The sequence below is a fragment of the Rhinolophus ferrumequinum genome, chromosome 17 (assembly GCF_004115265.2).
Source record: "Rhinolophus ferrumequinum isolate MPI-CBG mRhiFer1 chromosome 17, mRhiFer1_v1.p, whole genome shotgun sequence".
NCBI lineage: Eukaryota > Metazoa > Chordata > Mammalia > Chiroptera > Rhinolophidae > Rhinolophus > Rhinolophus ferrumequinum.
The window spans coordinates 15212239-15236704 of NC_046300.1; the positions used below are offsets into that span (position 1 = coordinate 15212239).

General features: G+C 43.6%; 1 protein-coding gene across 1 annotated transcript in view; it reads left to right on the forward strand.

The window, feature by feature from the left end:
- TRANK1 (tetratricopeptide repeat and ankyrin repeat containing 1) overlaps positions 1 to 24466 on the forward strand; it is a 96637-nt gene that overhangs the window by 22669 nt on the left and 49502 nt on the right. The window contains exons 2-8 of the mRNA XM_033133008.1: positions 3063 to 3194; positions 7755 to 7881; positions 10831 to 10981; positions 13175 to 13293; positions 15851 to 15934; positions 16155 to 16293; positions 18089 to 18220. Of these exons, the coding sequence (XP_032988899.1) occupies positions 3063 to 3194; positions 7755 to 7881; positions 10831 to 10981; positions 13175 to 13293; positions 15851 to 15934; positions 16155 to 16293; positions 18089 to 18220 (884 nt within the window). The remainder of the gene's footprint in view (positions 1 to 3062; positions 3195 to 7754; positions 7882 to 10830; positions 10982 to 13174; positions 13294 to 15850; positions 15935 to 16154; positions 16294 to 18088; positions 18221 to 24466) is intronic.

Genomic DNA, 24466 nt, shown 5'->3' on the forward strand with positions numbered 1-24466 from the left:
ACCATATTTGTTTGCATTTGGGCTCTTTCCTGGAGAAATTAGGACCATAAACAGGTCCTGCAGAGTCTGTGGAAATGTGGAGGGGCTTTTGTTAGAGCTAACCCAGAATGGAGGTGGTGGGCCTGAGTTTCCCGGAAGAAAGGCACCCATTCACTGAGGCTGTCTTTTGAGGGATCTGCTGAGAATGAGACATTTGGTGACAACCAGAATGCCTTCCCACTGGCCAGTGACAAGGCTAAGTAGAGAGGGAATGAAAGTAGCTGAGAATCAGGCACCGAGGAAAGCCCAGAAGGACTTGGTAGCAGCCCCAATAAGTACCTGAGGCTAGACACCGGTGTAGAAATAAGCAAGGAGGGCTGCCATTTTGATGGTTTTTCAGATATGCACGTTGATGACAATGGCTTCCACTCCCTCAAACGCCCTTCCTTGAGATGCCTGTGGGCAGCTTGTGAGACATGAAGAAGGACCCACTCAGAGATGTTGCTTGGTGCCTAGAGTCGAGGTTCTCCATGATGCCTATAAAACACATGTTTAATGGAATCAATAAATGAATGAAAGAAGAGCAGAACTCAGAGCAAAATTAATAAAAGGTGGGGGGCTTATTCTGCTTAGTGTAGGCAGAACTGTAAAAACAAACAAAAATAATTCATGGTCTGATTATTACGGTGGTACATTGTAGAGTAATTGGAAGTTCAGGAAGACACGAGGAGGAAAATTGAAACCCTGTGTAACCCTGTTACCGGAGGGGTAGCCCTTCTCGCTGCGGTGTCCGGGCTTGGTCAAACCCGGTGGTGTCTGGGTAACAATTCCAGTGGTGTGACTGTTCATATTCCGGCATAACTTCAGTACATATGTGAGTTTAAAATGTAATTCGGGATTATACACCTTTTGATGTAGCTTGTATTTTTCATTGACTAACTTAGCCTGTCATTAAATGTTCTTTTACAATATGGTTTTAAAAATAACTGCATGGTGTTACACCATATGGACCTTCTACAACTGATTCTAACCCACGTAATGGTGCATTTAGGGAGAGTTATTTCCAGTTTTTCACTGTGGCAAACATCCATGAGCCTAAATCTATCCACGGTAGGGTATATTTCCCTGTAAGCAAAATATGATTGCACCCAGACTTGGGGTCAGTCTTTTAATCATTTTCCAATGATACCCTGTTGCTTTAATTTTTCATCTCTTGCTCACTAGTGAGGGTGATGCTGTTTATCCAGTCTCCATATATTTAACCATTACTTGTATTCCTCTGTGAATTGTCTATTTAGGACCTTACACAGTTTGGTCAGAGTGTTGGGCCTTTCTTGTGGTGTAAAGCTATTTACAAAAGAGGAGTATTAACCCTTTGTTCATTGTTACAGCAATTTCCCTTTTCTAGTTGTCTGATCATGGCCAATTTAAAAAAACATTCACTGGACATGTATGGCTAACAATATTTGACAGAGAAACATGTTTGTATTCTCTAGTTCACCAACTTTTTTTTTTAATGTTCTCCTCAGTCATCTCTCTGTAAATGTGAGCCATGGAATTGAGAGATTATTTAACGAAAAGTGTAGGTGGAATTTTGTCTTCTGACTTGTTTAATAGTCAAGTGCCTCATTCTGATGCAGCTCTACCTGAGGAATGCAGCACAGTTAAAAAATCAAACAAACAAACAAAAACCCATTTCCAATAAGCTCACATGCGTTTAAAATAAGCCACTACTTATGTCTGCTTGGGTCTGCTTCCCCTGTCCCCAAGCCCCTTACCAAGGTTTGAAATGATAAAAAGAATAAGAATGATTATCTGCCCAAGAACTGTGTTGGTTTACAAGGCCCCCAGTAGGTTGTGTGACCCCACAGGTACGTGGCATATGCAAGCGCCTGAACTCTCCTTGTTTAAGACCTTCCCCATCACCTTGCCCTCTCTCTTTTTTTGTAAATTAAAGTTTATTGGGGTGACCCCTTGCCTTTCCTACGGCCATCTTGGGAGGAGGAAATCCTGAGAGCTCTGCTGCCCCTACCTCCTTGGCATCTGCTTCTTGAGGCTCTCCAAGATGCTCTCCTCTCCGCTACCTTTGTTCAGTAAACACTTCCTGAGGCCCATCCTGTCAGCAGGGCTCCAGGGACTTCTCTCCGATTACCCAGGCCACACCAGAGAGCATCGATAAGTAACAGGCAACCTCTCTGGGTCAGATTTGTTACACCACAAATATTTAAGTTCCCGTTATATCCTAGGCCATAGGGATACAAAAATGAGTAAAACAGAAGACACGACCTGAAAGAAGCAAGTGCTTCTCGGGGGCACAGACAAGAAAGCAGGTGATGGCAAATTCAGAGACAAATCTCAGGGACAAACACGTACTCTGGAGCTTATTTTATATGTAGTGTTTTAGGAAGAGAAGAGCTCGGGAGAGGCAGGAGTTGTGACCCTGCGTCTTAGCCCCTTGTATGTGGTGGCTTTTAGAACTGTACCTTCCCTCTCCAATCCACCTTCTGAGTAGAAGGACTATCAGCTGGGTTCTGCTTGTATCACAGGCAATGTGATATTTGTGAAGAGCAGAAACCTGAATTTGAGGTCCGAACTGGGGAATGCCATTAGCAGATCCTTAGGCAAGCGGCGTGAACCTCTTTGAGCCTGTTTCCTCATCTGAACAGAGAGGACAATGCCTCCTTATGGGCAGGCTGTAGTGATGGGTAAAGGAGAGAGGAATGAGAGTGCCTGTTATGGGAATAGCTGCCACTTCTTGAGCCAAACTGCCTGCCAGGATTATGTTGTCTTGTGAATGGAAGCAAACCTCCTTGCTCAGTGCCTCACTTGATCATTAATACAGAATAAATGGCATTGTTCTGGCCTGCCCCTGAGGTCAGAAAAGAACTGAAGAAGAAATGACCTGGTTAGACTCCAGTCAGGTCCCATAGTGGTGAGGGGTGTTGTTAGGGTGTGCCCTCCCCTGGTGGGTGGGGCCAGAATGAACACACTGCCTCTCCAGACTCTCAGCAATGCAGATGTGAAAGGGACCGGGTCCGTGCAGTGCGGGCCTGGCAGACACCCTTTCCTCTGTCTCCTCACAGGATGGACCCCACAGTTTACGCTGAGCTGTTGAAAGAATCTGGCAACCAGGTTTTTAAGAATGGGAACTTCTCTTTGGCCATCAGAAAGTACGATGAAGCCATCCAGATTCTCCTGCAGTTATACCAGTGGGGGTAAGTAAGTGTTTGGATTTTTCTCTCCACCTTTTTTTTTTTTTTTTTTTTAAGTAAGTGGGGATTCTGTTGCTTTTGTCTTAATGTCTTAATGTTATTGTGTTTGTCTTTCTTGTCATTTCTTATCACACTGCTGAGTTTCTGTTTTCTTTCTCCCCTACTTCCTGTTGCTTTTCTCTGTATTGTCAGCTGAGAATCTGAATAAAGAACACCAGAGTAGTAAGAGAAATAGAAAGTGAAACCTAGGGGATAGTTGATAAACATTACTAAAGTTTCCCTTCTGTCTGGTTACTGGATCAGAGTTCCTGGTTTGACTGAAGTCCCCAAACTTCTCAGTTGTCATTCATTTCATCTTTTTGAGTACCTATGTCATTTATCCCTAGTAGTGCACACTACTCGGGTACTAAGGCTTACTTCTTCCCCAGCACCTCTGCTTCTAGTAGACCTATTCCCAAACATTTTAGTATTGTGACATGCTTAAAAATCATGGAGGATCCCAAAGAAGTTTTGTTTATGTAGGTTTTAGCTGTCAATATAGTCTGTATTAGAACTGAAAACTGAGAGAAATTTAAAGTATGTATTTATTTATGTAAAAATATCAACAATAAGTCCATATTAACATAAATAACATATTTTAAAGAAAAATAACTATATTTTCCAAAGCAAACAATTTGGTGGGAAGAGTGGCACATTTTATTATACATTTTTGCAGATCTCTTCAATGTCTGTCTCAGTAGAAGACACCTGGCTTCTCACACCTGCTCCAGCATTCAATCTGTTGCGATATCACATGTCATATAGACTCTGGAAAATTCTCCGCACACATGAGAGAGAATGAGCGTGAAAAAAGACATACTGTCTTAATGTTATTGTGTTAGTTTCCTGTTGCTGCTGTAACAAGTTACCCCAAACTTCGTAGCTTAAAACAGTACAGGGCTGGTTCCTAGTGGAGGAGAACCCCTTCCCTTGCCCCTTTCAGCTTTGAGTGGCTGCCTGTTTTCCTTGGCGTGTGGCCCCTTCCCCCATCTTCAAAGCACATCATTCCAGTCTATGTCTGTCATGACACTGCCCCCTACTCTGCTGTAGCCCGGTCTCACTCTGTCTCTCTCTTATAAGGACCCTTGTGATTGTATATAATATAGGACAGTCTTCTCAAGATTCATAAATTAAACACATCTGCAAACTCCCTTTTCCCATAGAAGGTGACATTATTTGGGGACTATTATTCAGCTTACTACAATTGTGAAAATAATTTGACCTTGTGGACCATCTGAAATGGTCCTGGGGACCGCCAGAGGTTCCCAGATCATACTTGGGGAACAGCCATAGTAGAGGAAGCAGAAGGTGGCATTTGTGGGGTATGTGCAGCCTGAACTTGTACTGAGAAATGGCACTGAATTAAATCACCGAAACATGGCTCTCACCCCCTACCTCCTATCACCTTGGTGTCTCCGCTCTAGCTGGACTTCAGTTGAGTGTAATTGGCTTGGAGCTATAGTTCTATGATTCTGTCACCTCTTGGTTCAGATCAGAACTGTTTCAGAGCTGGGCCTAGAGCTCCTCCTTCAGGGCGAAACAGCCAGCTTTCTTAAAGCAGTCGCGTTGTATATTGGTTATGGCCATAGACTGACCCCGCTCTGTGAGGGTTCAAATCTCAGCTCCACCACTTGCTAGCTGTGTGACCACTGATGGGACTTCGTCCAGGACCCTCACATGATATCTTTTATGGATCTTCCTGGAAGTGTTCCCCTTACCCGTCAGTTGCTGCCTGCCTTCCTGCTGCTGCCAGCTGACATAGGGATTTAGGTGAACGTAGTTTATGGAGCAAGTGCTCTGAGGAGGAGGGAACCGAGGGAGCAGGATGGGGCAGGGGAAGGCTCCAAGCAGGGATGTTGTCTCATCTGGAGTCTGATCCCTCCGGGGAGCTCTGAAGCATGAGTTGTACTGCAGAGCTGGTCCCACTTTGGGGCAAGGGGGCTGACCTTTTGATTCCCATATCAGTCAATGATTGTTTGTAGGCTGGCTGGCCTCTGGGAGTTGTCCTAGGGACAGGGGCTATATTAGTCAGCTCAGGGAGCCATAATAAAATCCCATCACCTGGGTGATTTAAACAACAGGAATTTATTTCTCACAGTTCTAGAGGCTGGGAAGGTGCTGACTAATTCAGTTCTTGATAAGAACTCTCTTCCTGGTTTTCAGGTGGCCACTTCCCTGTGTCCTTATGTGGTGGAGGGAGAGAGAGAGTGAGGAAGCTCTCTGGTGTCTCTTCTTATGAGGGCGCTAATCCCATCCTGAGGGCCCCACCCTCAGGACGTCATCCAAACCTAATGACACCCCCAAAAGCCCCATCTCCAAATACCATCACATTGGGAGCTACGGTTTCAACATATGAATCTGAGGGGGTGGGGACACAGTTCAGTCCACAGCAGGGGCACAGTTTCCTGGGGACAGCATGCTCCCATTAGGCTGAGGGTAAAGCTCTGGAGGCCCTAGCTGCAGCCAACACTCACTACAGCTGGGAATGGCCACACTGGCCAAGGTATCTGAGCTGGACACCTCCACTGGCATCTCCTCCACTGCGGTCACAGCTTCCTTGCCAGTCACCCAGAGGGAATTATGGGTGCTGAGAGAAGCTATACACATAAAGCATTGGGGTGGGGACAGTACTAAAGGTGATTTTTAGTGTGCTTTACTTTATTTTTAAAGATTTTATTAGGGAAGGGGAACAGGACAGTACTGGGGAACAGTGTGTATTTCCAGGACTTTATTGGAGAACAGTGTTTTTTTCCCAGGACCCATCAGCTCCAAGTCAAGCCGCCGTCCCTTCATTCTTAGCTGTGGAGGGCACAGCCTAGCTCCACATCCAGCCCCATTGTTCAATCTTAGTTGCAGGGGGCGCAACCCACCATCCCCTGCGGGAGTCAAACCTGTAATCCTGTGGTTGAGAGCATGCGCTCCAACCGACTGAGCCAACGGGCCGAGCGGGAGCTCAGTGGCAGCTCGCTGCCCCCACTCCAGCTGCGGAGGGCGCAGCTCACCGGCCCATGTGGGAATTGAACCTGCCACCCAGCTCCAACCAACTGAGCCACCCATCCACCCCGATTGTGCTTTATTTTTGTGTTTATCTGCATTACCTAACTTTTCTATAGTGATCTGTGTTCTTCTCTTTGTATTATTTTCACAATTAAAATATTCATTTAAAAAAGATGCATGAGCCTTCCTTTTTCCCCTTGTGTGTCTTGAATTCAATGGCACCTGAACTTCTGTTAACATATTGTGGTATATTTTGTGATTTCCTTCTTTCCACCTGGTTTCAGCACTAACCTTGCAGTTAGTTGTACTACCCCGAGACCCAGGTAAGAGGGGCCCCATCCTGTCATGCTTTAGAGAGCCCCCTTTTGGCCTTTCCCCCTCCCCACTGACAGGATTCTATGAGGCCAGGGGTTTTATCCACCTCGAGCCCTTCCGTCCCCTTTGAGCCACACCGTGGATACCAGAAGCCTAGAATTTCTGTCCATGGACCCTGTTCCTGGGGCCTGCACAGGTCTCTTCCTGCGGTCCATTTTTCTGAGAGCTGGCCAAAGTCAGGGGTGTGGACAGAGCTTGGAATTGTGCCTGTTGCAGTGCAGGATAGAGGCTGAGGTGAAAAGAGAGGAGGAGGCTCACCCTGCCCTGACACAGTCCCTGCAGTTCTAAATATGAATCTTGCCTTCCGGTTATTATAAATCAGGAGGGCAGAGCATATTTTATTGAACAGTTTGTAAGCTTGATTTATGGCCTTCAAATACTTAGAGTAGCACTGTCCAGCGAGACTTTCTGTGATGATGAAAATGTTCTGTGCTATAGAGTGTGGCTACTATTGAGTACTGAATTGTGGCTAATACAACTAAGGAACTGAGCTTTCAATTTTATTGTACTGTAATTAATTTAAATTTAAATAGCCGTATGTGGAAGGTGGCTACCCTATTGGGCAGTGCAGATTAACCACATGGTGTGTGGGCCTCTGTTTGCAGGCCTCTGGGTCCTGCAAATGTTAGGGTGGCCCTGCCAATATACTAGAACAGCACTTCTCCTGGGTCCATGGGGATGGTGTGGTCACGTGTTTTGAAAGGCCCTTCCTGTGATAAGCTCTGTCTCCATGAACATGCATGTGGAATGATTCGCACCTTGTCTGGACTCTGCTAAGGCTCAGTGGGAACTCCAGTCCATTCCAACCTTAGAAGCAGTAACCATTTTTGCAGCATCTTCAGCAGTGGTCTCTAAAATATGAAAAGGTCTGTGGAGATCAATAGGAGATGGAATTGAGGTGTTGAGAACACTGTCATTAAAAGATGGGAGCAGAGGATTTGGGGGCAAGGAAGGACAGATTTGTACCTTGCAAGTGCCCCAGGCTTTCTAGAGGGCTACAAGGGTCAGATCTGATAGGCATAAGTGGGACATTTCCTGCTGACACCCCTTCGTGATGGCAGCAGCCGGCACCAAAACGGTGGCCTTCGCGGAATATTTTCTGTTTTTGCAGGAAGATAGTTTTACCGACCACCAGCTTGTTCTTTCTCATAGGGTTCCCCCCAGGGACTTGGCTGTGCTGCTGTGCAACAAATCCAATGCATTTTACAACCTTGGGAAATGGAACGAGGCATTTGTGGCTGCCAAGGAATGTCTCCAGTGGGATCCAACCTACGTGAAGGTATGTACGGTGCAACGACAGCTGGGGTGGCTGCTGCCTCATTCTTCTTAACCTGCCACCTTCCTTCCCTTCTTTTTAAAAGGGGAGTGCTTCTTTTTCAACTCCTTTTGCACTTCAAACAGATGCCCATCAGGCATGTGAGCAGTACCCAGAGAAGAGTAAAAATCAAGATGGCCAAGTGTTGAAACCTCCTGGTAGGGGAGAGCTGAGCTGGGCCTCTTGGCTGATGGAGTACAGTGGAGAGCCTCCTGGAGCTTGTTTTGTTCTGATGGAGTTACACCAGAATTCATCCTCTAGTCATGTTTTGTGCTGTTTGCAAGCTTTCATTTTAGCAAAGCTTTATTTCAAATGTGAGCTGGGTGTCCGGCATGGCATCTATTCTTCAGGTAGTGTTTCTTACAGTAGAAATTAGCCCCTTTGGAGGGATCTGGGATGTTTGAGAGGCTAGTAAATAATCACTTGATTACTTTTTCGGCTAAAATGTTTTGACTGCCCTCTCCGCAAGGTGCCTTCACCCTCTTGATGCTTCAACGAAAGGAGTGGAAGACACCATCCCAGGCCTTGAGTCGTTCACAGTTAAGCTAGGGAGAGGAAAAGCATGTGCAAAACCAGGGACCTGAAATTCCATTCTGGAGCTAGTGGAGGCCGCATACATCTGAGTGTCTAATTAGTGGTATAGACACTTTATAGAGAGGTTTCATCCATAGGCACTTTATAGAGAGGCTTCAGGATGAAGTGGGGAAAGTGCAGCCCTTTCTCCCTTGCACTGGTTTCAACAGATTGGGTGAGTTACTTTTCCTCTCTAAGCCTTCATTTCCCCAACTATAAAATGAGATGATACCTATGCCTTCGAGTTGCTTCTAGGATTAAGGAGCCATGAAGTAAAGTTGTTCACATTCAGTAAATAAGAGTCTGTATTATAGCCACTGTCATCTGCATTTTCTGTATGGCTGCTAGAAACAACGCGGTGGGAAGTGGTTGGGGAAGTTTGACCTACCGAGTAGGCCAACCTCAAGGGAGGGATTTGTATATTTTATATTAAACCTCTTCTATTGGAGAATGGATACTATAGGAATTATTGAATAGTTTTGAAAATGGGAATGCATTTCTGAGGAGTTCTGCCTAATGACATTTTAGGATTTTCCCTTCCTCTAACTAGGGTAGGGCGGGGAGTAGTTAGGGTTTGCCTACATCTCTGAGGTGGAGGCTGTGGCTGTGGCCCATGGAGCGGAGGGGGTCTTGGGTGATACTCCCGGGTTCTTCCTTGAGCAGTCAAACCTGTAGCAGCTTCTTACAGCATAGCAACCAGGACCACCGTCCCATTTTCATCCAGAACTCCTGGGTGTCTCCCTCCTTCTCCATTGTTTCCCCCTGCCTGCCCTGCCCCCAAATGTCCTCTGTAGGGGAGGAAAGAAAACATCTCCTTTACCCTCTTTTGGTTCAGTGGCTGGGGCCCTGCAAATGAGCCTGATAAGAGAAAGATGAACAGGAGAAAAAGCATACAAGTTTTATTTGATGTTAATTTTTATGTGACACGGGGGCCTTCTGAGAAAAGAAGTGAAAACTCTTGAGAAGCAGGTAGGCCTGAGAGTTCGTATACCATTTTTAACGCAGAGCCATAAATTGTGGAGATGACAAGACAAAGGAGACGGTTTTAAAGACTTCTGGGGGCTGCAAACTGTGGAAAAGTAAATATACCGGGAATCTAGGGGAGGGTAAGGGATATTTTAGCAAGGATTTGTTTGTGAGGCCCATCGCAGTGCTGACTTTCTGTCTTCTTCAAGGCCATAAAAATTCCCCAGGAGAGATTTATGCAGTCCTCATTTCTCATATTTTGGGGTGGCATATTCTGATCCTATTTACCCCTATCCAAAATAAAAAGATGAAACTTAAGTCTGAGGAAGTCAAAGAAAAGGAAAATTCTGTACTAGCTTACCTGGTTGGAAAAAAAAAAATGTTTTTCCCCCTTTTCTGATCATTATCTAAGGTTTAGACTTCCAAATGAAGGTTAAGAAAATTCAATAAATAGAGATTTGGTGGTAAGTGGAATTTTAAGTACCAGTACATGTAGATGGTCAAAGTAGTTGGAAAGTAGATGGAAAGCAGTTAAGTGTTTTTTTGTTCCTACTCAAGCTACAGTGTTGCATGTATGGGAGGCCTTTTGCATCAGTCTACATAGAGGCAAAACTAGATTATTTTCCTTTATTAATTGTAATTTTCCTCTCTACAGAAAATCAATTTTTTTGTTTTTTTTTTTGCCTCTGGTACCCTGTTTCCCCGAAAATCACCTTGCCGGACAATCAGCTCTAAATGCATCTTTTGGAGCAAAAATTAATATAAGACCCGGTCTTACATTATATTGTACGAGACCCAGTCTTATATTATAGACCAGGTCTTATATTAAATTTTGCTCCAAAAGACGCCTTAGAGCTGATTGTCCGGCGAGGTCTTATCTTTGGGGAAACCCGGTATATATTATCTATAACGTGGAGATCGGTAAATCTCTATGCTTGTGATTATTTTGATTGAAAGGAGCAGGGAGTAACTGCTGTGTTTACATGATCATCTCATTCTTTTCTGGAACACTCTAGTCGTAGGATTTTTGTCATTCCTCTCTTCTTGCCCAGGCTGTGATTTGAGGCATGAATAAATAAACCACACATGTAATTGGAACCAAGCCTGCTTCCTTTTCTCTATGTCATATGTTAGATGCTGTGTACGTCACAGATGTGAAAGCAGTGATTTTCTTGCCAGTGAGAAAATGACAGGAAAAATGTGGCACCGAATATAATGTGGCAACCCTGTATCCAGTGCTCGTTAGAAATCTCTGTTTCCATAAAAGGGAGACTTCTAGAGTCCATTTCCCTTGTCGTCAATCTTGCCCTTCCTTTCAGCAGCAGAGGAGAAGAGATGGGAGTATTAAGGTTTTCCTTTTTGTCCCCATTCCAGGGATACTACCGAGCGGGTTATTCCTTGCTGCGGTTGCTCCAGCATTATGAAGCTGCTCGCATGTTTTTTGAGGGTCTTCGACTGTTACAGCGCAGCCAGGATCAGACCCAGGTTGCTGATTTCCTTGTGGGAGTTTTCACCACTATGGGCAGTAAGTTGGATATGGGGAAGCCTTCTTTTTCTTTTCCCCTCCCTCCCTCCTTCCCTGCCTCCCTCCCTCCCTCCTTTCCTTTCTTCTTCCCTTCCTCCTCCCTCCCACTTTTCCTCCCTCCCTTCCTTCCAAGTCCTTGTTATTTTATTTGAAGGGCTCCTAGGGACTCAGGCTCCTGGGGAGATAATTACAGGGTGTTTCTTTGTGGCTAATTTATGTAGTTTGAATCAAACTAGTTTTCTCATTAGAAAGCATTTTGAAAGCTTCAGTGGCTCATGCCTTTGTAAAAAAACAAATTTCTTAAAGCAGTCCCAATTTTGTTTCAGCTCTTTTCTGTGTTGCTATTCAGAGAGCTTTCCCTATTTATACTACTTGTTTTATGTAATTTTTGCTCTTTCTTGTGATTTTCGCATGTATTTCTCCAATGCGTCAAGAACACATTCTTGTTTGCGATGAAAATAACCTGAAAGGGCTGACAGAGGGCCCTGGGAAAGCTGGCAGTGGGCGCTCGGTGTCTGGCTGCGAAGCTCACTGCAGCAGAGGACCCAGCTCTCAGTCTGGGAGTGACGCATGGGAGGCCTTTTGCATCACTGCATTAGATTCTTACTCTAATGACCTGGCCCCTGAGGTGGCTTTGTCAGTGGCCTGGCTTAGGCAAAACCAGAAAAACCACAAAGCACAAGTGACATATCCCTTGCCAGTGACAGAGGAGCTCCTGCTCTGGTTATTTTAGTGAGGTCTGAAGTTCCGCTAGTAACCAGGCCGTTGTTTGCAAATACTATGCTTGATCAAATTTAAGATTGCACTGATTTAAGACGTGCCTTTAATTTATGTTCTGCCATTGAGAAACAACATCGATCGTAACACATATCCCGATTCTAGAGATGTTAGAATGTGAAAAATGTCATGTTAGCATCGCTAAGAAATGTTCTGTGGCTTTCAGAAGAGGGAAAATCACTGCTGATAACAGATTCAACTGTTAAAGAGAGCCAAGTGTCGCCACTGTGACTGGGGGAAGGCGACTTCTGTGGTCTGTGGGAAGAGTTCTGCGGAGTTGGGCAAGTTAGGCACTGAGAAGGGGAAGAGCAGGCGCAGGCAGTGAGTGGAAGTGGTTAGAGGTGGACACGACTCCCGCCCGCAGACAGAGGTCTCCAGGCAGGTGCTGATGGGTCACAGCTCCACAGTCCACCATCTGGTGACAATTACTGAATCTGCTTCCCTTTTTCTGAACCTGATGGCTTGGCCCTTTCCCCACACTTCCTTATTGTCTTCTCTGTGTCTTTTAAAAATCACTGTTCTGTCAGAAGCCAGAGTTAGGACAGTTCTAAACAACTGCTCTTGGTGACTGTCCCTTTAAGAAATCTGGATGCTTTTCTTTCTGCCCTTACCTTGAGAGGCAATGCATCCCATGCTTTTCTATCAAAATACTGCTGTTTGGAGGGGGAAAGTACGCCCATGTCCAATTTCTAAATTTTGAAAAAATATGCTTATGGAAATTTTGTATCCTTTCATACAACATATTGTTGTTTTGATATTTATGTATTTGGGATATTGATAATCCTGGAAGAGGTGCCATGTTATTCCGTCTGATCTGTCCCCCTGGATGCTTTCTCTCATCCATGAGTTTGAGAAATGTAGTTTGAAGGATCATGAGATGCAATAGGTTGATGGGCCACTAGGTTAGAAGAAGGCGTATTGACTAAAAGAGTTGGTAGACCTGGGTTCCAGTCTTGTTTGTCATGAACTAGCGGCATGATATGCCGTGAAGCCTGACCTCATTTCTTAGTTTCTTATCTGTTGGGTGAAAATAGTATTTGTCACATTTTTCTTAAAGGAAGTGAGTTTTGTAATTCCCCTTAAGCTTCCATTTCTTCCTCCATGAATGGAGATACCAGGCACTGCCTTCATGGTTTGTTTGAGGCATTAAATATAAACACGTATCACTGGATTGGATGACTAGAAAAGCTAAATGGATGTTGGCTCCCACTATCCTGTCTAACTCTTAGGGGATTGATTTTCACCTGAATTTAAAATGATTGCAACTTCAGGCAGTTACATACTTTAAAATGCTTTTCTTTCTGATATCTTTAATTTACCATTTGTCTATGTGTGCTCTTAATTGGAAGACTTTTCCCCAAATGTCCTAGACTTTCCCCCCATTAAAAATTTCTCCACTATGAAACTTTCTTTCAGATGACCCCATTGTTTTGCAAAGTTTCTTGCCCTGCTTTGATCATATTTTCACCACTGCATTCTCAACAGAAGTGTGGCAATCTGTAATAGAAAAGCTGGCAAAGAAGGGATTGTGGCACGTAAGTAAAAGGAGATGGTTTTCTTGTGGGAAAGCGCATTCTTTGTTAAATGGGGTCTTTCTGCCGGCACTAGGGGATTATCATTTATTATTTGTTTCTCTTGATGCCCAAGTCAATTTTTTTAACTGTAACACCATTAAAGATGGAAAGTCATTGAGATGTTTTAATTAGTTAGTTTCCTTTTTTTTTTAAAGATAGGAAATATACTCAGTTTGTGGCGACCTCACTTCCTTGCTCTGTGTCGCCATTGTCATCAAAGAAATGTTAAGCCCTGACGCTAATGGTAACATGGAGTGAGGAAAAAATCCATACTGCATTTGCTGTGGAAAACTGTGAGGACCCAGGTGACCTGCCTGTGCTGCTCGGGTGTTTCAGCATAGCTTTAAGGGGCTTCTCTCCAGAGGTAACACTGAGGCTGTAGGACCCGAACCCAGAGCCAGGAATCCATGGAATGGAGGAGCAGGGTGGGCTGTGGGCTTAGGTGTCACGGTCACACGGATGTCTCTGTGTACCCTAATTCCTCAGTTTCTATCTTAGACTAATTACTTCCCCTCTGACCCTCATTTCCTTATTTGTAAGTTGCAGAATATAAATTCCCTCAGGGTTTGGGTGAGGATTAAAAATAATAGACCAAGAGCACCTAATAATATCAGCGAATGTTTATTCAGGGCGTACAGTGTGCCAGACACTGACATAAAGGAGTTTTATAATAACGCGTGGCATGTGCTGAGTGCCCAGTGAATAGTAGTTATCATTGATGGTGGCCCATAAGTGCTCCTGAGAATGGGCCGCTTATGTCCTGGGAGTCTGGTTAGAAAGGGCCTGCTGGGCTTTCTAAAGCTGGGAAGTCCAGGGACGTCACCAAAGCAAGAGCAACCCCTAAGGACTCTAGATCCTGGCAGGCCAAATGACTTTAGAGTACAGAATTCTTACATTTTTGGAAAGGTCATGAATGCCATTGGAAATCTAATGAAATGATGGGACTCTCTTTGCATGTACATGCCATTATGGGACGAGTGTCAGGGAGTTCATGGAAAACGCTTTCAAGTCCAGCCACAGGCTCCCTGAAGCTCACCCCCATACTAAAAGGTCTTGAGAAGGCAGGCACCGAGGATGAGGAAAGCTGGACTCTGGGGAACCGGGAGTCAGGAATCCAGGGCCCTATTAAGAGATCTAGACCTTCTCTTTTTGGATTAGATGGCTGAACGAAGGTATCTTTCTAGCTTCAATTTAAAAAAGTTCTGAAATTCAATGATTGCAGGTATTAGGGTAGATCTATGACTAGGAGGTTTTCAGTCTTCTTAGCAGCCCCCAGGAAAGAGCCCCTTATGTCTCCTCTTCCCCAAGAGGGGTAGACATGAATAGAGTCCCATAGCCTAGGTGGAGAGTGAGGGAATGAGAGCCAGGTAGTTCCTGTTAAGTTATCCTTCCAACCAGCCAGGGAAGGCCCAGGAATCCAGCCCAAGTGGCAGGTCCAATACCCCACTAGCAGTGGGGCCCAGGCCATTTTCAAATATTGGAGACAGAGGTATCTTATTTAAAAAGCCAAGCCAGCCATGAGGACTGTCGGAACTTCAAACATGTCATCTTGGGTTGAACATGGGCAGTGGAACCTGTTTAGAGTGAGCGGTTAAGAGTGGGTGTCAAACTGAAAGAAACGAGAAGCAAGTGTAGCCATGGGCTCAGTTCCTGTGGTCCCACTTCCACTGGCAAGAGCAGTCGCGAGGGAAGTTGATGCTGAGAGTCTGGGTCTCCGATCATGGCTGTGCCAAAACCTAGGACTCTTAGACCTGTTGGCACACCTGGCTGATCTCAATAGGGCCCTCTCTGGATGTGCTATCTGTGTGACCTAGGAAAAGTTGCTTAACCTCTCTGGAACTCAGTTTCTTCAGTGACTTTAGATAGGGTCAGTGGCTGAACAACTGGCTCTCTGAGAAAAAACAAGTCCTGATTTATAGCGTTTGCCAATTTCTGTAGTGTAAATCCTCTCACCGTGGCCAGTTTCAAGCTGCTAATGTGACTACAGGACTTGAAGTTGCAAAGAGCTGGGCACAAAGTCGGCTCTCCCTAGCTGGTAGGAGCCAGCTCCAGCACACCACTCAATGGGGTCGAATGGACCTCAAATACTTGGGGCTTATGAAACACTAATATGCTAAAGAATTAATTGGGGTGGGATATTTCTCAAGGACTTGATTCTTCGGCTTGCTAAGCTTTAGGAAATTTTCAGGGAATTACTTTTTTATTTACCCCACTGCCACTATACTTTCTATAGTCCTGCTTCACAGCTGCTGCTCCTGTCCTCAGCGGGCTTCTAGGAAATGTGGAGAAAGCTTAGCTCTCAGCAAGAACAAGAAGTTGGCTACACAGAGTGACTTTGATTGTCATGGCTCAGGCTCAAAAGCTTGGCAGGTAGCTTAAAAAAAGAGACAGGGCCAGAGGGCATTTTGTTTTGTATGTTTGCGTCTTCATTTTAAAGCTTAAGATAACTTTTGCTCTAATAACCTATGTGGGTGGATAGCATCCTTATTCCGACCTTTTCTTTTTCTCCCCTCATCAGTCATTTCTACTTCTGTCAGCGAGAAAAGACCGACTGCCAAGAAATATCCATGTCCCAGAGTTATCACTGAAAAGTCTCTTTGAGGTAAGGTGGCTTCTTGAAGCCTACTTTTTTACTTCAGCTGTGTATTTGGGACCTTCCCCTTCAGCTGCCTCATGGCATACGTGTTATTTATGATAATCTTATGCTTGGGCCACAGCTCATCCGGGTTTTACTGATTCGGAACGTTATGGGTAAAGGAGTTTGAAGTTTCATATTGATATAGCGACTCCCGTGATTGTACCTGTGTGCTTTTCTTTTCCAGAAATATGTCTTCATTGGACTTTATGAGAAGATGGAACAGGTGCCCAAGTTAGTCCAGTGGCTCATCTCCATTGGTGCAAGTATTGAGACTATAGGACCTTATCCTCTCCATGCCCTCATGCGACTCTGTATCCAAGCAAGTGAGTGCTCTCCCAGTTAAGCCCCTCCTTCCAGCTCTAAGCTCTGAGCTCTGGCGGGCGCTCTGCTGAGCTCAGGTGAAACCAGAATTTAGCCGTTTGAATGTAGAATATTGACAGGATCTGAATAGTCAATGGTTGATCATTCAAATGAATGAAGGCAGCAGGGGAACAGCATCGTTTTTTTATTTCTCCTGGGATCCAGTAGATACAGGAGGCCCAAATTGAAAGGATTCTGTGTTCCTAGACAGATCCTGGCAGGGGGTGGAGCCCTGGGACCCCGGAAGGGAATGGAACAGACAGCCTTGGCTGGGCAGAGCTCCCAGGAGAGCTGTGGCGTTTCCTCCCACTGGCAAAAGCAGAAGGGGTCTTTTTCCTGGTTCAGGTTCATTTTCTCTGTAGCCCAGAGGGCCGACTGCTTTGGGGGTGGGGTGGGATCCCGGGGGAAACACTGGTTATTGCTGATACAGTTTGCTTATGGTTCTTTTAAAGGACTCCTATTTTCATAAAATTAAAAAAACAAAACAAAAACAATTTATCATTAAAACACACACACACACACATACACACACTACACTTCAGATAGAAGCTTGTTTTTCTTTTCCAAGCACATGTGGCATGACTGTTGGACATTTACCCATACTATTTTAGAGCCAGAAGGCGCCAAGAGAACTTGTCTAGACAGCCTTTCTCTTCCAGACGCCATCATCTCCCTGAGAATGAGGGAGTGGGGGCATGGCCAGGGGCTTCAAGACCTGGGCCCCCATCTTTGCTTTAACCAGATTGGCCCCACTGTTATTCATTTTATGTATTCAGGAATCTGTAAGAGATTTTGTTCTTACACAGGGATTGGAGGATAAAACGTTTAAAAGTAAAGTCTGATGAAAAGCAATCTAATCCAGTCTTTGCTGTTTCAAATCAGGCACCTGGAACCCGGAGAAGTCGCCTCTGGTTATGAAAGGCACGATTCCTCATTGTGTTTACTCTTTCAGTTAGCTCCTGTGGGTATAGGCAGGTATTGATAAGATCACATCTTCAGTTTATCCCTGATTCGTTTCTCACCATTGACATGGTGACAAGTGGTGTCTACAGAGTTGGTGGAAGTATGTGGATTTCCTCGCTCCTAGGAGCTACAAGGCGGAGTCTGGGAAAAGAACTTAAAATCTGTGTCCTATTGATAGTCGTGTGGTTGGGTGATCGACTGGGGATACTGACATGACGGGCCTGTTAGGCCCTGCCCAGATCCTCTCTCTGACTGGTGCTCCCCTGCCCATCTGCTCTGAGTGTTGGTGGCTTCAAGAGAATTGCTATTTGCCAAAGAGCAATTCTTTCCAGGGAGGATATCCTTGGACCTCTCCTCCCTCCCTGGGGACCCTGTGGGTATGAAAAGTCAGCCCCTGCCTCAGGTTGGGTCCATGCTGAGGTGCAGCTCACTCTCCAGAGCTCCCCACAGGGTCAGGCTGAAGCAGACTCAGCTGAGACTACATGTCTGCTTGCCTCCTTCCCTGGCCCTGACCTGCTTCCTTCACTGTCTTTCTCCTGAGCTCCCTCTTTCAATAAGTCACATGTACAAGAATCCTTATCTCAGGCTGTTTCTAGGGAATCTGAAACAGTGTGTTGTGAATAACTTTCTGTAACTTATCCTTTCAATCCACAGACTCCTGCGTTTCCCACACCTAGGGCATCCAACGTGTGTTGGAGTCCCCACTTGGTTCCCTCAGTGTGGTAACATTGCTTTGCTTTGCTGATTTTCTGTATGCAGAAAAGAACGTCAGTAACTCACTTTAATTCCCTTCAGGAGAAAACCATCTTTTCAGGTGGTTAATGGACCACAAGCCCGAGTGGAAAGGCCGCATCAACCAGAAGGACGAGAATGGCTGCACCGTCCTACACGTGGTTGCTGCCCACTCCCCAGGATACCTCATCAAGCGTAAGTAGTGACACCATCTGGAGGGCGTGCTGTGGGCAGGAGGACGCCAGAGAACCCACACAACTGACCACTACGTTTTACCTGTCACATCCCGTGACAGGTTCAGAGGGCTAAACTTTGCCTGGAATTAAACATGAGTGGGAGGGTAGACTGTAGGCAGAAAGGAGGTGGGGAAAGAGAAGGAAGAATTGCTGGGCTCCATGTGCTCTGTTGGCTTTAAGTGGCTTGTGTGGAGTTGAATGACTCAAGGACATGGGTTTTTGGCTGCATGTGTTCCCTCGCTCGTCACATAGTTACTACGTGCTTTATTTTGTGCCAAATCCATGCTGGCCACTCGAGGTAAATTGCGAGCCAGATGACAGACATTGTTCTTCATGGCACCTAGAATCTAATGCAGGAATTGTACCCTCCCATACCTGCCAAGGCCGACTGGGTATGTGAAAAAGTGAGGCTTGCACATGCAGGGAAGAGCTGGCTCTTTGATGCCAGTGTACCTTGTTAGCTTGTGAAACAGGAAGACCGTGTACCTCTCCCTTAGCTCTCTGATGTCTCTCGTTTTTCTGGACATTCTCATGGAGAAAAGTGTATTTTTTCTATAAAAGAGTTAGGGTAGCTGTGATGATAAATGGTCACGGACTCTCAGCCCCTGGGGAAGGGAGGTCACCGTGAGCCGTGGGGAGCTTGTGTCTGGTGTCGCTGCAGCCTGGCGCTGATAATGGGAACCAGGCAGTGCTGCCATCTTCTGAGGGTAGAGACGTTGGAAGGCTGGATTTAAAAAAAAAAAAAAAAGGAAACTCATGATTATAAAATGTCAGCTTGAAATTCAACATGCCTGTGGGCTAGACACAACCTGAAGTCTTCCAGTCCGGGACCGCTGGTCTGGTGGGTCCTCCTGGGAAATTGCAGTTTTCTGTTTTCAGCATGTCCCAGGAGCAGCCCAGTGAAGTTTGTTTCTCTCCTGTCATTCCTCATGGAGCTGGGTCCCAGGAATCCACATCTAAGGGATAAAGAGAAAAGGTGTCCTGTGGGTTTTTATTTTGAGCTTTATTGAAATAACAATTTATATGCCATATAATTCACCTGCTTAAAGTGTACAACTCAGTGCTTTACAGCTACCATCATCACAACCAATTTTAGAACATTTTCATCATCCCCAAAAAGAAACCCTGTATCCATTAGCGGTCACTCCCATTTTCTTCCCACTTCTCCAGCCCTGCGCACTAAATCCACTTTGTGTCTCTATAGAGTTACCTACCTATTCTGGACATTTCACAGGAACAGAAGCATGCAATATGTGGTCTTTTGTGTTTGGTTTCTTTCCCTTAGCATGTTTTCATGGTTCATTCATGTTGTAGTGTGTATCAGTACTTCATTCCTTTTTATTACCAAGTAATATTCCATTGTATGGAGAGACCACATTTTGTTTATCCATTCGTCAGGTGATGGATACTTGGCTTGTTTCCATTTTCTAGCTATTATGAGTAATGCTGCTAAGGACATTTGTGTATAAGTTTTTGTGTTGGAATATCTTTTCATTTTTCTCAGGTAGATAACCTAGGAACGGTACTGCTGGATCATGTGGTAATTCTACGTTTAAACTTTTGAGAAACTGCCAGACTATTTTCCAAAGCAGATACACCATTGTACATTCCCACAAGCAATGTATGAGGATTCCAATTTCTCTATATCCTTGCCAAGACTTGTTTTATGTCTTTTTGATGTCCTGTGTACTTTAGCATCTTCTTAAAGACAGTGGTATCCTGGCAAATGTTTGACAACTGGGAGTTCAAAAAGAAAAGTCCTGATTGTAGTGTTCACTGATTTCCCTGGTATAAATATTCCCTGCATCGCTGATTTCAAACTACCGATGTGACGCATTGAACATGGAGCTGGAAAATGTGAAGTCGCACACCATTATATTGCATTTTAAGATAGATGTAAAGAAATATATGAAGATAGATATAAAGAAACCTCATCGTAGATAATAGCACAGCATAGAAAAATAATTAGGAAGTGATGACTTTTGTTTTTAATGTACTTATTATAAGTTTAATTAGTCTAGTTGTTAATGATGGCCGTGTTTATCAACCAGCTCGCACCACTCCTGGACATGTGACTGTTGGTCCTTGTGGACGGCTATGAGCTGGCCCAGCACACCACTGTGGTAAAGCTGTCATTAACCTAGTGATTTATGCAGATGGTTAAAATCTGTGCCTCCAGTCATTGTGCTGTCTTTACACATCCCCATCCTAAAAATCCCCAAGAAAAAATGTTTCCAGACAGGACTCTTGGATTTGCAGGGAAACCCATCTTCAGGTCTCCTGAAATACAGGTGGCTTGAGCGGGGTTTGGGTATTTTTTATTTTTTTAATTGGGGAACAGTGTATTTCTCCAGGGCCCATCAGCTCCAAGTTGTTGTCCTTCAATCTAGTTGTGGAGGGCCCAGTCCATTGGCCCATGTGGGAATCGAACCGGCATCCCTGTTGTTCAGAGCTCATGCTCTAACCAACTGAGACATCCGGCCTCCCGGGTTTGGGTATTTTATATATATGTAATGCCTTGGTTGTTAACTATACATGTTGATGACTTGGCAAAGTATTCCATTTCCTGAGGTTTAAACCAGTGCTGTCCAATACAAGTATGAGAGCCGCATATACAATTTAATTGTTTTAGTAGTTGTATTAAAAAAAGTAAAGCAAAATAGATGAAATTAATTTCAATAATATATTTTATTTATCATTTCTCCCTGATCATTTATCAAAATATTATCATTTCTCCCTGATCCATTGGAGTTTAACGTAAGGTTCTAGTTCTATCTTTTTCCAAATGGCACCTATTTGTCTCAGCACCTTTTATTTAAAAGTCTGTTGTGACCTCAGGGATTTGAGATGCCACTAATTCTGGACTTTCTGTTCTGTTCTACTGGTCTCTTTGCCTCTCATGTGTTACAGCCTTCTTTGAATCACCTTTTTTTAAAAGCTAGTTTAAAAATGGAAAGTACACTTCACACCAAGATGGCTAAAATAAAAAAAAAAAGGATGGTAACAAGTATTGACAAAGATGTGGAAAAATTGGAACTCTCGTACATTGCTGGTGGGAAATGAAAAATGGTCTATCTGCTTTAGCAAAAAGTCTGGCAGTCATTCAAAAAGTTAAACAGTTACTATATGACCCAGCAATATCACTGCGAGGTATATTGAAAACATATGTCCCCACAAAAATATGTATGTGAATGTTCACAGCAGCATTATTTATAACAGCCCCCAAAAAGTGGAAACAACCCAAATATCCATTAAATGATGAATGGACAGACAAATGAGGCGTATCCATACAATAGAATATTATTCAGCCATAAAGAGGAACGAAATACTGATACATGCTACAAATAGCATGGATGAAACATGAAAACATTTTATGCTGAGTGAAAGAAGCCAAACACAAAAGGCCACATATTGCATGATCCCATTTATATGAAATGTCCAGAATAAGGAAATGCCTAGAGACAGAAAGTAGATTAGAGGTTGTCAGGGGCTGGGGCTGCAGGGAGAGAATGGGGAGCGGATGTGTATAAGACTTCTTTTAGGATGATGGAACCGCTCTGGAATTGGATAATGGTAATGATTGTACAACTTTGTAAATTACCCAAACCCAGTGAATTGTACACTTTAAAAGGATGAATTTTATGGTTTATGAATTATATCTCAATCAAAAAAAATTTAAAGGCAAAAAACTTGAAAGTGCATGTTCTTAGTAAAAAAAAAAAAAAAAAAAATCCAAACCAAACCAACAACGACAGCAAACCACTTCAACAAGATGCATGATAAAAAGTAAATTCTCTTCCACAAAGTCAACTACCAAAATATTTTTTGAGTGTCTTGTTAGTAAATATATTTATAAAGTCAGATGTCTTTTTTCTCTTTCAAATAAGAAAGCGGACAAACTCTACATTCTGTTCAGCGACTTGTTTTTTTTCCCCTGAACAATGTGTCTTGGCCATGTTGCCGTTGAAGTACCTGTGCAGCTATTTCATTTTTTAACAGCTCACAGTATTCTCTAACATGACTGTACCCTACTGATGGTTGTTTAAATGGTTTTCAGTTATTTTGCTACTGAAAACAATGCTCAGAGAACATTTTTCTATATCCATCTTAGTGAACTAGTAGAAATGTATCTATTGGGTAATTTCCTGGTTGAGAAATTTCTTGTTCAAAGAATTTGTACACTCTATTTATTTGGATAAACTCTGATTTTATTGAAATTTTAAAATAGATTACATTAAAAAATCTAAAGGTACAAAGGTACACATTGAGAGTCTCTGTGCTACATCTGTGTCCTTCAACCACTCAGGAACCAGTGTTACCAATATTTTATGTTTTCTTTCACAAATATTTTATGTATGTACAAGTAAAAACATGTACAGTTTAAAATGTTAGCCTATTCATACGTGTTTGGATTTTGAAAGCTATTGCTAACTTGAACCCGAGAGGTTGCCCCAGCAGTATGAGATTATTTCCATCTTGAATATTTTTTTGGTACATGAAGAGTCAAGAACTCTGCAGATCCTTTCATCTGGCCTGAATTTCAAACCTACCATTTGAAATAATGCATTATATAATGCAGCATTTTCTGTTCTGTTGGCATTTTGGTAGGGGTTGTTTGTTATGATGGTCCCCCTGGCTCTGAAGCAGCGGTGCAAAAGGCCCAGGGATACAGAGTCTTAGGGAATCACTAGAGCCAAGCAGCAGTTGGACCCAAAGCCTAGATATGGTCATCTCTTAGAACTGAGGAAGTGAGGATGGATAGGGACTAGTTGTATCTGTCTTGGTTACAAGCTACAGACACTCGAAGAAAGAGAATTTATTGGCTCGTGTAACTAAAGAGTTGAGTTTGGTCGAGATGCTCCCAAGGTGTCTTCAAGAATCAGCCTTACCTCTCAGCCCCTCTTTTTCTGTGCTAGGCCTATTTTTAGGCAGATACTCTTTCAGTTGAAGCCACCAGAGCCTTCTGGATTATATTCTGCCAATTTTTCAATCTCAGCAAAGAGAATACCTCCTTCCAATTTTCCAGTAAAAGTCCTAGAAATGTCTCAGTGACTTAACTTTTGTCTCATGCCCTCCGTGAACTAATCGATCATTAGAGCCAGAGGATGGAATGATCTGATTGGTCAGGTCCTGGGAAGTATTTGCCCCTAGAGCTGGGGGTGGGGGGTGGGGGGTTGGGGGGCCTGGGACAGAGCCAGAGGATGGAAAGGTCTGATTGGCAGGTCCTGGTCAGGTGTTTGCCCCTGGAGTTGGGGCAGTGTTAAAGGGTGCTGTGGTGAGAGGCGTGTGTATCTGTCTGGTTTTCACTGCTATCAAATCAGGTAGGCTTGGAATGGGGGAGAAGTGCTTCCTCAAAGGTAAACTGGGTTGTTATTATCAGGAAAAGAGGCAATGGATGTTAATCAAGTAAAAAAATAAGTCTAGTATGTCAGTGATCTTCAAATTTTGCTTCCTCATCTCCTTAGAACATTTTGAAAACTGTGTACCTCATTATACATTTTTAAGTTGACATCTAGAATTTTTTATCTGTGAGTCTAAATAATTGTAAGGAAAGGTAATTTGCAGAATTTTTGTACATATTGATATTTTAAAATAAAGCTGTTATGTCACTCCTTTACTTGTATAGTGGAATATAAACACGCAACAATTTAGTATCTTCTAATGTCCATTTAAAAATTTTAGACAAGATCTTTTTAAAAAATGTATTATTATAAGAGTTTATTTGAGCCAAACAGAGGGTACGCTTAGCGGACAAGCTCTTCAGTGGTCAAAAGTATCAAATATACGTTTTTTTAAATTCATATTTCCAGTTTACTTTTTGAGAAGAAATTTGCCCTAATATATTTTATGCTTGAAAGTCGTATCAGTCATTCAGTGATACTCTTCTGGAACAAAAGTACTCACATAACTTTAACATTTAAATCTAAAGGTTAATTTTTTTTCTGGATTGAAATATTACTAAAAGTATTACTACAGAGACCATGAAAACAACAGGAACATATTACAATTTGAAGGGGGTTAGGTAAGAGGAGGATGGATTGCAATGCATTTTAAAAGGGGCTTGGCAGGAACCTAATGTTCTCTTCGGTGATAGCCTGGAGGTTAGGAGTTTTCATCTATGGGGCAATGCACCATGGTAACTGCATTAGCTTTCCGCTATGTAACAAATCACCATAAACTTAGTGGCTTCAAACAGCACCCGTAC